At 37.3% G+C, this 15,406-nt stretch overlaps 1 protein-coding gene across 5 annotated transcripts in view; it reads left to right on the forward strand.

Annotated features, from left to right (window-relative positions):
* TERT (telomerase reverse transcriptase) overlaps nucleotides 1-12,866 on the forward strand; it is a 31,063-nt gene extending 18,197 nt beyond the window's left edge. For 2 of the 5 annotated variants that reach the window (XM_027719372.2, XM_027719376.2), the window contains 8 exons: nucleotides 545-658; nucleotides 2,401-2,472; nucleotides 4,326-4,511; nucleotides 6,046-6,172; nucleotides 6,454-6,515; nucleotides 8,212-8,336; nucleotides 8,688-8,825; nucleotides 12,361-12,866. In XM_027719372.2, the coding sequence (XP_027575173.1) occupies nucleotides 545-658; nucleotides 2,401-2,472; nucleotides 4,326-4,511; nucleotides 6,046-6,172; nucleotides 6,454-6,515; nucleotides 8,212-8,336; nucleotides 8,688-8,825; nucleotides 12,361-12,464 (928 nt within the window). In that variant the 3' untranslated portion in view covers nucleotides 12,465-12,866. Of the gene's footprint in view, nucleotides 1-544; nucleotides 659-2,400; nucleotides 2,473-3,120; nucleotides 4,512-6,045; nucleotides 6,173-6,453; nucleotides 6,516-8,211; nucleotides 8,337-8,687; nucleotides 8,826-12,360 lie in introns of those variants that run through there. The other 3 variants (XM_027719374.2, XM_039388328.1, XM_039388329.1) reach the window with 3 other exon arrangements.
* Nucleotides 12,867-15,406: the final 2,540 nt, after the last annotated feature.

Here is a 15,406-nt window from a genome sequence, read left to right on the forward strand (position 1 = left end):
AAAAGAAACAAACCAAAACCAAAAACCACATGAAAATATTTTCCTTGGCCCGGTCATGCTGTGCAAGTATAAAAAAAGATAAATACCTCAGCAAAAATTAAAAATAAATACATCATAGTTTGAAAGATCTACCCAGAACACTTTGTTTTTTGTACAAGAACACTTCTTTTGAAGCTGTGTGAGATGTAACATAAAGAATTAAAAAACTCAAAGGAAGGCTGTCTCTGCAGCTGAAGGAGGCATTGTGATTTGAGATCAGCTATAAGATTTCTTTCATTTAATGACAGTTGTCTCCTAGAGTTTGTTAATATGAAAGGAATATGTGTCTTAGTTGGGGTTTTTTCACTCTTTAAGCTTCTAGATCCATGTGTAGATTCTTAGATGAAAGAACAAACAAATATAAGTGAGGCTAACTGGCAAACGTAGTGTATTTCTTATTGAAACATATGTTATACTTGAAATAAAAAATATTTAATGGCTAGTAATGGCAACAAGTGATCTTGTTGCATGGCTTGATTTTTTGTTTTCTTTTATTCTTTACTAGGTACTACTTACAGTGCTGTGGAATTCCACAGGGCTCCATTTTGTCAACCTTACTTTGCAGCTTATGCTATGGAGACATGGAAAACAAATTGCTCTCTGGAGTGCAGCAGGATGGGTAGGGATGCTTTGTTCTGTGCTCTGTTATATGTATACATATGAATATGTAGGATATGCATTAGTAATTTTCTCCGAAGTTTAACTTTCAATTTCAAGAATTTCCAACTCTTCATTAGGAGTGTGGTGCCCACAAACATCTCTGCAGCTTCAGTGAAACTGTGGTTATTTTGTGTGGCAATTTCCCTTTTTGTCAAAAGATTAGGAGGAAAAGTGCTGAAAAGCAGCTTTACTGTATCTTTGGTAGGAGAATTATTCCTACAAAGAGAACCGTATTAGGGATGCTGTAGAGAGTCCGGCAGGCTGCTTTTGTAAATCTAGAAGTTTATGGTTCTACCACGCTCATTCCCACATCATCTGTGGTCTTTTGACCTCAAACAAGATGCAATGTTTGTTACAGGCTTTCTGATACTCCAGAGTTCTGCCTGCTGGCTTTCCAATCCACTGTGTGTAAATCTTAACATAGGACACAGCTCTATTGCAGACTTTTTATGAGGGGTGTTGGTTCTTGTTTGAAGGCCTGTGTGATTCTTGGTAAATCTTCTCAGTCTTTGTGCCCTGCATGTGCTTGCTTCTTAGGAGCTTGATATAAAAGCTGTACCTCTTTATTATCTCTAAAAATATTGGGGTCCCTTTTCCCTCCATGTGAACTGGAGGTAAAACTGAATCCCAGATCAGGGTATTTAGGCATGAACTAGACCCTGAAACCTATCTGTGTTCAGGCATCTCCCTTCATTGCTGCGAATTCTATCCTAAGAAAGAAAAAAGAAACTGAGAATTGTGTAGGAATACTCCAGATAAGTGCATCTGTCTGGTATTTCTTCCTGGGAGGCTCACTGGGCAGTGGAAAATCTCAGAATTTTAAACATATCCCTACAAAACTAGTAGAGTTCTTACAGGCCCTGGGATTCTGTGATGAGTCTGAACACTTGTCTATTGCTTTCAAAGGGTATTGTTTATGAAACTGAAATTATGAAACTGATTTAGAGGAATGCACTCCTTAATGTAGCAGCTGGTTTTATAAAAAACAGATTTTAGAATGCTACTTAGGTGCCTGTTGAATGATTTTGATAATTTCCTTTATCCTTTAAGTCAAAAGAATAATGTGGCTATTGACTTGGGTAGGCAAAGGCACAGCTGATCTGATCAAAGTGGTGACAATACTCTTGCTTTGAAGAGGAGACTTTACAAGATCATCTCCAGAGCTTCTGTGATCTGCTAGGCAGGATTTATCAGAAAAATATGGGCATGCTTGGGGTCTTAATTCTGTTGGAAAAAAAAATTCCAGCCTTTATAGTGGTAGATGGCAGTATGTTTTACATCAAGTTATTATATGGTAAACAAAGATAAAGAATTAGAGCCCATCAAGAATCTGGTTTCTTGAAAATACCATATACCTGGTCTTTCACCTCTTTTCCTTGTCTTATAGATTAAGATAATGCAAATTCTGCCTTGGAAAAGTGTGCAACTCTGCATCCAGGGGAGCTATTGTGGAATGGCTTGTGTGCTGTAAATTCCTTCATGTTTCATGTAGCCAGTCCCTTTACTTTCTTTTTTTTTTTTTAAATTTATATTTAGGAAAGAAACAACTGAGAATTTCTTCATAAGTCTGGATTTGGAGATCATATTGACCTCTACCATCTTGTGAATTAAAATGGGCACGTTATTACTCTAAAGAGTATGACAAAAATTTGAAAGGATTACGTATTAAAAAATCTGATATCATTTTCTTCTTGATTACAGAGTCCTAATACGTCTCATTGATGACTTTTTGCTGGTTACGCCCCATTTATTGCAGGCAAAAACTTTTCTAAGGTATGCTATTAGACAGTCTTTAAAGTAATAAGCATTAACACCTTTTACGTAATTCTTTTTAGTCTTTATACATGCTTATGCATATAGGTGTATTTGTTTTATGAGTTAACAGTCAAGGGCTGTTTTGGAGTCCTTCCTTAATATAAGCTTGTGCTTGGGAAGAATCCTAATAGCTGCATTCTTGATAGCTAGCTTACAATCTGTTGCAGCTCAGATGGTAGGGGATTCCTGCTGAAGTTTAAATTAGGGACCTACCTACTGACATTGATGGAGCTTCCAGCAAAAATTAGTAGTGCACTAGTAACCAAAGCAGCTGACAGGTGTCTTTTAAGACCAATTTCCCTCAAATTTTGAAGATATCGTATTTATATTCCTAAAATATTTTTATTGAGCAGATGTGCTGCTACTTTCTGTTCCCTGGGAAAGAGTGCAACTTTTGTCTGATCCAATATTGCTAAGAATTTTCTGGTCATTAACGTTCCATGATGAGTATCTGAAGATACCATTAGCATGGCAGCATGCAGTTCACACAGAAGTTTTAAACCAGTAATTCTGTAGAGTGCTTCAGAACTACCTTTTCTTTTAAAATTCTTTTAAATTTCTTTAAAATTTCTTTTAAAACCCAAAAGAGGTTCCTGCTTACCGTAGGTAGGAGTGTACAGTCAGTCCAAGGAGAGTTCTGCTGATGCCAAAGCCAATGTAATGGATCCAAAGGACAGGTCTTGAAGCTTAGGATCTGCAAAGCAGTCAGTTGCATCATGCTTTTCAATAGTGAGAAAGATGCAACTCTCTTGTGAACCTGAAATGTGATGGAGGAATCGGTTAAGTACAGATTGAAGTATAAATTGTATGAAATAGTGGACAGTGTACTTTTAAGACTTCATTTATCCTCATCTCCTTATCAGAACAGAAAGAAATTTCTAGGGATCTGTGGGTTTGCAGTTCTGGAAATGATAAACTGAACTAAGAGGCAGGGGGTGCCTCAAGCTAATAATCTTTATAGTATGTTTTCAGCACAATGTCATTTGCAGTAGCATTGCAGATGTTGTCCTACTTGCCCTTTGAAGTTACCTGCATCTTTGTTCTATATCAACTTCTGCACCATCTGTGTTATTTTCTGTAGAGAAGCAGCCACTTCTGTGAGTTTTCCAGAACTGCTTACAGATCCTATGAACTCTATGCCACAAATGGAGTAGTAACAGCTTTGTCTAGTGTAGTATTGCAACATGGGGACTCAATAAATTAATTATGAGGAGACAGCATTACAACTATGGCACCCCAAGAAGAAGAGCCTACCTCTTCCTCTCAGTCTTTAAAAGGACGAAGCCTGCACATAAGTACATTGCCAAGTAAGACAAATTACTGCTTGTCCATGACACCACTAATCCAGTAGGGGTAGATAATCAGCAGGCATTCTGCCAATGAAAACATCCTTAGGGGAAACTTTCTCCACTAAGTTCAAAACCTGTCATCAAATAAATGAGGTTACTGTTATATGGGTTCTCTTTTGTTTTGTTAACTTTCAAAAGCAATAACTCTTATCTGTCTTTTTCCAGTGATTATGATCTCAGTGGTTTCTGTGAGTGTGGTTTATGCAGCTTGTCTCAAATGTTTCATGGCTGAAGTGCTTAATTTGCATTAATCTGTGAAATTTCTTCTCCATTATCCTAAAGTTTAATTTATATATGTATTTACCTCTAATATCTTCACTTTTGTTTATTTCTAGCTGTGTTCCTTAACCTAGAGTTAACCTATAGTAAAGGTTCCCTTTATTCTTTGATTTTTGACCTTTTCTGCTAGATCTTGTTTGCTTTTGTGGGGAGAGTTAGGCTAACTGTTTATGTCTGTTTTAGGACTCTAGCAACAGGTATTCCTGAGTATGGCTTTTTAATAAACCCAAATAAGACAGTCGTGAATTTTCCTGTTGATGATATCCCAGGATGTCCCAAATTTAAACAGCTGCCAGATTGTCGTTTGATCCCGTGGTGTGGTTTATTATTAGATATACAGACACTTGAGGTTTACTGCGATTACTCCAGGTAAATAGAGTTGTAAACTCCAGTGTCAGCTTTGCACTGTGTTGTACATAGGGTCAGAGGCACAAGGGTGTCTTGTGAATGGTGTCATTGAATTAACTGCAAAATATATTTTACAATTCTGATTCTTACACAGTAATCTAAACACTTTATTCTGTTGTGCAGCTTGCTATTTTCTTCATTCCACCCTGGTGGAATGTGCGTATCATTAACACCATCAAATGTGACTAACTCACTAGTGATCAGAAGGCATATACCACATGATGGCCTCGTGGTTCTGAAAAAGTTTATTCAATCACCTCAGTTCAGCTTCTGTCACCACTATGCACTGTGTTGCACTTGATGTCATATAAACTATATTTATAGTTTTGAAATTATTATTTTTTGTACCTTCCTAAAAGAAGCAGGAAGTATTATGCTTCAGATAGGGATTGTGATTGCTACACATTGGGACTAATTTGGTATAGACTGGAGGGACTAGTAATCCTTTCAACATCAGAGGTGTTCCCTTCAGATGGTGGTGTAGGGGAAAGTTAACTTCTTGACTATCTACACAAAACAACTTGAAGTGGCATAGAACTCAAGACAGGACAATGTATCCTACTAAAAAGCTCTGTAGACCCTTTACATGGACTACTAGAGGTAGCATTAGACATTTGCTAAAGATTGAAAAGAAAGAACTATTTAAACTCAAGCATAATATTGCTGCCTCATTGACCATTTTTAGTATAAACAGCGCTTCATGCATTTAAGTGGGAAAGTAGGAGGATGTTTTCCACCAACTGAATAGTAAAGTTCTACAGTAGTCTTCCTAAAAAGAAAAGCTTGGTCAGTGTAGGAAAGGAATTTGTATGAGCTGATTTTCCATAGCAAAGGACTAAAACCAGCAGCCAAAGAGATTTATTCACTAGCTGTGTTTCTGAAAGAAACAGTTTATGTTGATAAATGGCATCGGCGCTACTGGTCTTGGAGACACTAATCAGAATCATAAAATCATAGAATTGTTTATGTTGGAAAAGGCCTTTAAGATCGTCAAATCCAACCATTAACCCAGGACTACCACGTCTACCATGGTGTTTGTTACAAGGACTACCTTGCTTTTGATAAGCTTGACTTAAGTAACTGGAACACTGGTATTGTTCCAGCAACTAAGATGGCTTCAAACCTAAGATCCTGCATTGCATGGATCATAGATTATAACCTTATTGTCACTGGAGTAATTTTAATGCTCTGACTAGACTATGTGTTTTAGAAATACATTTCGTTTGTGTTCAGGGTTATTGGTTTGGCTTTTTTTTAGCAGGGTGAGTTATTCAGCCCTGAGGTATTGAAGCTGTTCCTTAGGTAATACCCTTAAAGCCACAATGTCTAGTCTTTTTCAACACTGAATTTAGTTATGGCCATCTTTTAGCTACTGGCTCATTGATTAGCAGGAATCTCTGTAACGTGGGAAGTTAAATGAGGCTTACTTTACAGAATTTAATATAGTCTATTAGCCCATGGAGTTTAACTACTTTTTTTTCTTTTTTTTTCCTAGTTACTCCTGTACTTCTATCAGATCAAGTCTTTCCTTCAATTCAAGTAGAACAGCTGGGAAAAACATGAAATACAAACTGATTGCAGTCCTCAAACTGAAATGTCATTGTTTATTTCTTGATTTACAGGTGAGAATATGAAAATGGATGTTTGGAAATATTGTGATTATGGATGAAGAACATTAAAACTGCTTTGAGTTGTAACATAAAGAGTTTATTTTAAGAGGTAATCCGTATAATTTGGGACTGTTGACATCAACTATATTGTAGGGTCTTCCAGAACTGAACCTGCTAACTTAGTTGCATAAAAGAAATTTTTGAAGTTTAGCATAAAATGTTTTTTATCTAGATCTTTAACAAGTCCTATTATGACACTATATTCTTAAGGCTCTGTTTCTGTCCTGTTCTAGATCAACAGCCTTAGAACAGTTCTCATAAACGTTTACAAGATATTTTTACTTCAGGCTTACAGGTAAGTCACGGTCTTCTGTAGTAACTGTCAATATTTCATTACTCTTTCTTAACACACGGAGGAGCTATGGATTGGAAAAAAGTGTGTCATAAATATGCAGTGTATATATATGTGTAATGTGTGCATTAGTAAATATCTGTAGCAAGTCAAGTTATTCTTGTTTCAACACTTCTTAAGTAAGAGTATTAGATTTAGCATACAGGATTCTATTGATGTGTGTGTTTAAGTGATATTTCACTAAGTAGATTTTCAATATCTCTTGGTATTGACAACTGACTTCAAGAAAACCAGTTTGTTTTGCTTCAGGAGTATGACAGGAAGCTTTATTAACCATTTTATATTTAGACCAGTTAAATATTAATCAGTTTATATTTAGAACTTCGTATCTGTTAAATTCATATAGAACTTTGACCAGTATAACTAGGTAAAGTGAGGTTTCATTCTACCAAGTTAACTGCAGTTTCTTACCTGCTGATAATGTCTTAATTGCTCCTTAGCTGGTAGTATCTTGGTCTCTGTGGGCTGGTCTTGATCAACAGAGGAAATTAATGTTTTAAACAAAGATAACGGAAAGAAATTAAAACTGATAAGCAGGTTGGGAGAAAATACTAAACTCTGTGCATTGAAAACTTTGAATGATTGGCAGCAGAAAGTAATTTTTTTTATTGTTTTAACAGATCTTTTACTAGGCTCATACTTGTTAGGAAGTGACATTTTAGTTTTGTTCTTAAAATCGTCTTGATCTATATTCAAACTGTATTCTTTGTCCAGGAAGTGTAATTGTGTTTGTCTGGTACAGCACCGATGTGTCAAACTTTTGTGTTGAGTGACTTATGGTTTTTCTCTGATGTTGGATATGATTACTTAGTTACTTCTGTATGCTTTTAGGGTAACATTCTAACAATGGTCTTTATATCTTATTTTAAAAACTGTCTACAGCTGCATGTCGGGTTACTTCAGCCAGAGACCTCAATGCAGCTTTAAATATTTGAAAATGTCAGAATTTTTTAAAGTGATTGTAATACACTAATTTAATGAACAAGTATATACATTGTTGAATAATTAAAAGTCAGCATTGTAATCGACTATATTCACATAAGCAGGATTATAATGCCGGAGTCTGAAGAAAAAAAAGGGGGGAAAAAAGTCAGCAGTTTTAAAGTATTTTCAAACAGGTGTAAAGAGGCATATGATACAAATAATTTCTGTAGAATTGGCTTCCAAATACACACAATAGGGAGTATCCTGGTCTCTGGAACACCACATCACTTGGAACTCTGTTTTCCTGTATACCTGAACAGAATTTGTTGTGGAATTTTCCTTTGCTTTTATTTCCTCTCAAACTCTTTCATGTGGGTGTTGTCTGGTGGCATGGTCTGTGATATGGAATTGGTGACGATGTGTAGTTTATTTTTCCCTGCACATAAGACAGTTGTTGTCCTCAGAAGAGAATTCTACTACCAAGGCAGATGGCTTCAAGATCTTCATTCAGCATAAAACCTAGAAACAAATATCCTGTGTGTCCGACACTCCAGAAATGTGTATATCTGGGAGAGGTGTCATACGGTAACAGTGTTGATATAGCTAAAGACTGTTGGGTGCTTTTCAATGTTATGTAGTGCCTAAGGTATGTAATCATAGTTGCACTTGAAATTGCAAATGACTTTTGATTAAATAGGCTGGTTTTTGTGAACAGGTTCCATGCCTGTGTTCTCCAACTTCCATTCAACCAGCAAGTTAGAAAAAATCCTTATTTCTTCCTAAGGATCATCTCTGAGACTGCGTCATGCTGCTATGCTATCCTGAAAGCAAAAAATGCAGGTATAGGTTGTTAATGACAATGCAGTAGTTGGTTTTGGGGGGTTTTTTTAGGCAGATGAAGCATCTTGAATGTGCAGTCTGATAATGTAATTTCTAGATAAAGATCAGGAATGAAAAATATGGAGTGTATGATAAGAATCACAGTCCATTTTTCTTCTTAAACTCAGTTTTCTGAAGATTGAGATTCAGGCTTTAGTTTTTAGTTTTCTGCTGGCCTAAGAGCAGTATCATTGACTAAATAGGTCTTTAGTAAAAAGTCTTGAAGTAGTTTTACAGAAAAAGAGGAGAGATCAAACATTCTTCCTGATGCTCATCGTTTTCAGTGACATTATTTTCCTGTTCTGTCTCTAGGGATTCCTTTAGGTAACAAAGGTGCATCTGACATGTTCCCTTCTGAGGCAGCAGAATGGCTCTGCTACCATGCCTTCATTGTCAAACTGTCAAATCACAAAGTTATTTACAAATGCCTGCTAAACCCCTTAAAAATCTGTAAGTATTCAACTATTTTTACAGTTTTATCTAAGATTATTTTTAATAAATATTGACAAGTAATAGATTTTTCAAATTTTCTCATCATAAAATGTTGTTATAAAATGTACATTAATATGCTTTCTGATTTTAATCAAATTTACTAAGGATAAGTAGGCAAATCAAAATGGTATGTTTTTCAGCACTGCATGTTCTAGAGCCTTGTCCTTACAGGACAATTCTTGATGCTTGGCACTTAATAAGTTTGTACAGTTCAGAAGGCTTAATAAGATTGGGGTAATCATATAAGCATTCTCAGCAGGTTTAACTAAATGAAATACAAATGCTCAGGCTCCGATTTTTAAAAATGTAGATTAACTGGCAACTAAATAAACTCCTCTGACAATTTAAACTCTTACCAAAAAGTGTCACTGGGGTCACTTTGAAACAGAAGCACTGGCTGCACTTCATGTGCTGTATTCTTACAGAGTTGTGGTGTTGGCATACCTCTGACACTTCTACTTGGTAAAGAAGCTGCTTGTGTCCCTGGCTTCTGGGGAGCTCTCTCCTTAAGCAGTTGTGTGGTCTGTCTGTTGGCCAGCCACAGAAATAATAGAATGTTCAGTTCTAAGATGCTAAAAGTGAACAGCAGGAGGTTTTCCTGAAGCAGTTCAGTACTGTTGATGACTTTAGCTGCGCTGAAGACCAGACTCTCAGTGCTGACTCTGTAGTTTACACTCTGAATGAGTCATTGCTTGGGCAGTTTTATTATACAATACTGAGAAATTCTTCAGTCTCATTCCTGAATAACATCTATTTGATTTGAAATGTGTCATAAGCTTACTTTGATACCTGTACTGAGGACCAGTGCCCCCAAAAGAGAGCAGTTCTCCTTTTGAAAAGGAAGCATTTTCTTCCCAGATCAAAGGCTTGCAGCAATGCCTGAGTGCACAGTCTGATTTTTGGTGGTGCAGTGTGAATGTATCAAGATGTCACTTTGACAGGAAACAGACTGATGATTGGGATTCTACCAGCCATGTTCTTGACAGCTGTGCACTTTCTGTATGGAGCAGAACTCCAGCAGCCTCTCCCAGAGAAGCTCCTTCTCTGAGTTACTCACTGACACCAAAACCAGAGGCCCCATGTCTGCTCACTGCTGTGGAGAAGTACCGGGGGTGGCTGCTTGCTTCACTTGGAGAGGGCGGGAACTGAAAAACTAAGCAGGGAATGCAGTAGTCATACCCTGTAGGACAGTGGCTTCTATGGGAGCTGCCTCACTTCTCCAAGATCCATATAGGGCACATTTGAGTTTTCGTCTTTAATGATGAATGTTTTGCTCTTGGGATCTTTGACTGGCAGACCACAATCCAAGCCAAAGCTCCCTCATCCTTCTCTGTGCATGCTTTACTATTGAATCTGACAGCACCTTCAGGGTGAAGGCACAGCCCCAGGCAGTGTTATTGCTCAGCAGAATCTTGTCTTCCATGGCTGCATGCATCTGCCATAAAAGTGGTTTCTGCCCTCCACAGAACCCCTCCACCACAAGTGGCAGGGAAAATGGGCTGGGAAGTAAGGTGCAGTTTCCCTAGTGTGAATAGTGGTTGTCACTAGGCTCCTTCTGCTGTACCCATACAGCTGCTTGCCTAACTGCAGTACTGGCCTGAAACTTGCTTGTGGTCCAAACCTGTGTGCACAGTTTCTAACCCAAGAAGGGAAAGAGGGAAGGCTGACCATCTATCAGTTGGCTTCTCTGGCAGTGAGAATTACCCTTGAGAAATGGAATCATCCTTCTTCCTAAATTCCTGGAAAGCCTATTAACACTCTACTTGCTGAGTATTGTGGAGGTGGAGCAGGAAAAGTCCAAAGGTCAGTAGAAAGTTAGTGGTGATGTTTTCTTGAAAAGAGTAATTTCCAGCTATTCTTTCATAAATCTTACCTTATCTAAGGCAGAATCTGTTCATCACATCCACAGTGTCAAGACAACGCAGTCTTTTTATCTACAGGGCCCAGTTTCTTTTGTAAATGCCTGAGACTCAGGTAAACTGCTGAAAGGTCAAGGGTTTAGAGATCTTTGCTTCATAGCTACCTAAACAATTAGCAGGCATTGACTCATTTCTACTGTGAAAGTAAGACAAAAATTTTTGTCTTACTTCTGGAAATCAGGTAGCACGTGTAGATGTTGGAATAGTCGTGACAGGGAAGTCCCTAACTCAGGTGTGGTCCTGTAAAGTTAGCTCAGTATCTCTGTACGGTAGAATAATCTGTAGCACAGGATAACCAAGGCTGGTAATAGCCCCTGTGTTGACTTAACAGCTACATTTTTTTGTTGTCATTTTTGAGTTTGTACTGGCTGTATAAAACCTATTACCCCTGTAAGATCATATTGTTGATAGTAATTTTTATAAACATGGGGGTTTTTGTGTCCCTGCACATGCCTTTCCGTTACTCTCCACAGGAAATTAATACCAAGCTCATAGGTTTTGGGGAGGAGGTTCTTCCCCCAATTCCCAAACCTTTTAAATATCAGCTTCAGGGGCTTGTCAGTACGAATTGTCATCATTCTTCAGAGTTAAGTATTTAAAACATAGTTACTGTTTAACATCTCTCCTATTATTACCAGCAGGGAAAGGAGCAAGAGTCTTTCTTTATCATGATAAGATATAAATACATCATTTATCTCCTTTCCAAGTAAAGGACAAATGTTTACTGAGCACTCCTGCCTTTCTGCACCATTGACAATTTTGCTGACTCTGTTTAGGTGACGGACTTAAACTGTTGCTAGGATTTTACGTGTTCCTCCTAATCTTTAAAAAGTCCTTTTTACTACCTGTAATTCTGTTGATGGGACATTCACTGACCTTCTGTGTTTCAAACTGTTATGTTCTCCTATAAAAAATTAATTCCTGATAATCTCACTTAGTCTTCAGTATTTTCCACCATAAGGGTGGCTTTCCAGTTAGCCTCTCTTCTCCTGCATGGAAACACAGCGGGGAGAATTACTGTTTCCAGTCTTATAGCAAAAGGTGCATTTTCCACATGATTTTATTTTTTTTAATCTTTTTTGCATATGTCAGTTCCAGGCATAGGCGATGACATATCTGAAAGTAGAGGGGAAAAGAAACAGTTTGGGAATACTTTCCTGCGACAGATAAGGACCTGTCCCTTGTCCTTAGCATTGTTTAAAACAGGGTCTTTCAAAGTAACTGTGGTTTGACAGAAGACCTTTTTTGGTCTTATACTTACGAAAATATTTAATGAAGTTCTCAAATCCAAACAAAGTAGTGTTACAAGAAATGAAAGTAGGACGAATTTGCTCCTTGGTTTTCTTTGTTAATATTTTCATGTACAATTTTCAACCTTTTTATTTATTAGCCTTATTTAAAGGTAGAAGAGTGGTAAAATTTTATTTCAGCTTTTTTTATCCCCATATTCCAGATGTTTCAGCTTTTTAATTGGATTTAGCTATTACTGATTTCATTACTTCATTAGTATTTTCCCTAAACAACAATTGATAGTTACTTGCACTTATGATGAATTGTTTCTGATATTTTGGTAGGTAAGATGCAACTATTCAGGAAGATCTCAAAGGATACTATGGCACTACTGAAGACAGTGACAGAACCGTCTCTTTGTCAAGATTTCAAAACTATCCTGGACTAACAGATTGATATTTATTTTATAATTTTTTCAGGTTTGAAAATAAATGCTATGCCTTTAGGTGACTTTTCTCTCTAGTTTGTTTTGATAGAGTGGACCAAAATCAACTTTGTTCAGAAGTTCAGATACCATACAAGGACTTAAGAAGAATACACAATTTGTTAATACCTTCTTGTTTGTGTTTTTTTTTGTTGTCGGGGTTTTTGTTTTAAATTCACAGGCTATTTGAAGTAATTTACTTGATTTCATGCAGTGATTCCCATCCTCTTGATGAAGGAATTAATAATGTTCTGTACAAAATTATCTACTTTCATGTTTCAGTGCGTTGTTTTGAAGGACTGTTCTTTACTTCTCTGTGTTGCAGGTTATTTTATAATAAAGTGCCTGGTTAATTGCAATAACACATACTTGTTTCCAGTGCCTTTATTTTATAGTAATCTTAAATATTCTGCCCAGCTGGGTTATGTCATGAAAAACAGTTACCTTCACAGGGCAAGTGCATTCCATGGCATTACCTAGCAAGATGCACAGGCTGGAAATGTTATGCTTTGGAGGTCACAGCTAGTATATGACAAAATTTCACTGTCCAGACTGGATTTTTTTAGTGCACGTTTTATATATTTTGAATCCTTGGTGATATTTTTAATACAGTGTTATATGGAACAATGCTGGTGCATTTATACCAACAAAACAGAAGTTCTTGATTAGAAAATATACCACATATATTGCTCTTCTGTTTGCATTTACTGTTTTTTATTTAGGTTTATCTTTGCCTCTATAAAAAAAAAACTTTTTACAAGGACATATAGTGATAGGGCAAGGGGGATGGCTTTAAACTGAAAGAGAGTAGGTTTACATTAGATATAAGGAGGAAATTCTTTACTGTGAGAGAGATGAGACACTGGAACAGGTTGCCCCAAGAAGTCATGGAAGTCTCATCCCTGGCAGACCACCACCACACAGGGATTGGTAACACAGGTCCTAGAAGCTGATTTGCCATATTGCAATCTCTCCATTAATATCACAACTCGGTTCAAAACATACAGGCAGTCATACAGGTTTGTTTTTTTCTTTCTAAAAAATGGCACTGTTAGAATAAAAATAAAAAAGGCATAGAATAATGCCTCTTCCTGCTAGAGATGAAGAACAACCCAGTTGCTTCTCAGCCAGCAGCTCAAACATTTAAACACTCCTGTGCCCCACAATGGTCTGCAGTGATACTGGTGTGAGGGAGCACTATCATGGACAACATCTCATAAGAGAGGCCTGGCCTGGCAGGAAGCTCTATTTGGTTGGATCATGGGGCAGGAAGAGACAGCAAGATGCTCCAACGTGAAGAATGGAGAGAATGTAAACTTCACTGATGACTTGGATTAGAACATACTTTCTCTGGATCACAGTGGATACTGTGAGAGCGCAAACTGCTGATGTGGTCTCAGGTGAAGGTGCAATTTTATAAAAATGAGTAAAGTGTAATGCCTGCAATTCCCTGAGCTGATGTTTGTCTTTACCTGTAATTACTGGCTGAGTTGTTAGTTTTGAACAGTAACCGCTGTTTCTGAAGGCTGTTGTAAACAGATACAAATACAATGCAGAAATCACAAGAGAAGACTATTTCATTCAAAATATCCTCCACTCAAGAAGGCAAGTGAAAGTAAAGCTGAAACTAGTATGTGTTTTAGCCAATGGAGAATTTGGATATTTGAAGAAAAGCTGGCAGTCTCTACTAGAAACTTGAACTTGCTGCGGTGGCTCATGATAATTGGAAAAACAGTACTGTGAGCATACATGTAAGGAATAGATTAACCATAGCAAGGGGATGCATTTGTTGGTCTAAAATTAGATGTTTATACTGTTGGGAAGGTAGAAATATTGCATAAAGCTTCTGCACAGAACTGTTCTAAAAGAAATAGTGCTGTATGTTATGGTGGTAAAATATGTTCTACTTAATTGGTAGTAAGGCAGTGCGTTAAACAGCAACTGCTGACAGGAAGTGTTTGGCTGGATTGAATTACTTGAATCTGGAAATATTAAATGAATTAGCTTAGGAGGGTTCTGAATTTGTAATGTGGATTTTCAGCAATCATTGGACAGCTGGGGAAATTGCAAAAGATTTGAGGGTTGAGGTGAAGGTTAAGGTTGTCTCAGCATTTAAGAGAACGTAAGTAGAGAGAAGTAAGCCACTCAATGTAAGTGAGCTTTCTGGAGGGTTTATGTGGGGAGGAAGAGGGGTAGGGCTGAACATTGTTTCCTCATGTGTGTGCAGGGCTGGAAGGGAGGAATTTGACAGAAGTCCCTCTGGAAGATATTGTAGTATCTGGAGGCATTCATCAAACACATCCTTCTCTGCACTGCTTCCTTTTAGGAGGGAATTACAGACTGTGAATCTCAATTTGAGGTAGGTATCAAGTTTTCCAAGTTAGGAAACTGACTGTGTTCCCGAAGGAATATGCTTTTCTCTCTGCATCTTTCCTCTATTTATTGTATTGTGATAATTTGGATATGTCCTTATTTACAGTGCTGTTGCAATGCTCCTTTTGATGCTTTTTCCTTTAAGAGGCAGTTGAACTCCTTGTCTTAGGGATTTGGATTCAGCTTAAGGCTGTGCCTGTGTCCTTTATTAATTTACCCCCAAAGAATCCAGTCTCACCTTAGAGCCTAGACAATTCTAGAAAAGTCTTGTCTGTCAGAACGGTATGAGTTCACTGTGGAGTATTATAGAAAAATTTGTTGGGATATGGAGATAAAAAATTCAAAGAGGAGTGAGCAGAAGTAGAAAATATTTAGTATGTAAGACTTCAATATGTTCAGTTACATATTTACATGCACATCCTTCCCCAAGTAACAGAGTCAGTCATGCAATTCAAGTGAAAATAGTACTTATAAGATGCTGTGCTTCACATGAATAGGAAGGGGAAGGTTGTAGCACTGATTTTACTGGAATA

The sequence above is a fragment of the Pipra filicauda genome, unplaced genomic scaffold, assembly GCF_003945595.2.
Source record: "Pipra filicauda isolate LSUMZ 115617 unplaced genomic scaffold, ASM394559v2 scaffold631_size203912_pilon, whole genome shotgun sequence".
Lineage (NCBI taxonomy): Eukaryota > Metazoa > Chordata > Aves > Passeriformes > Pipridae > Pipra > Pipra filicauda.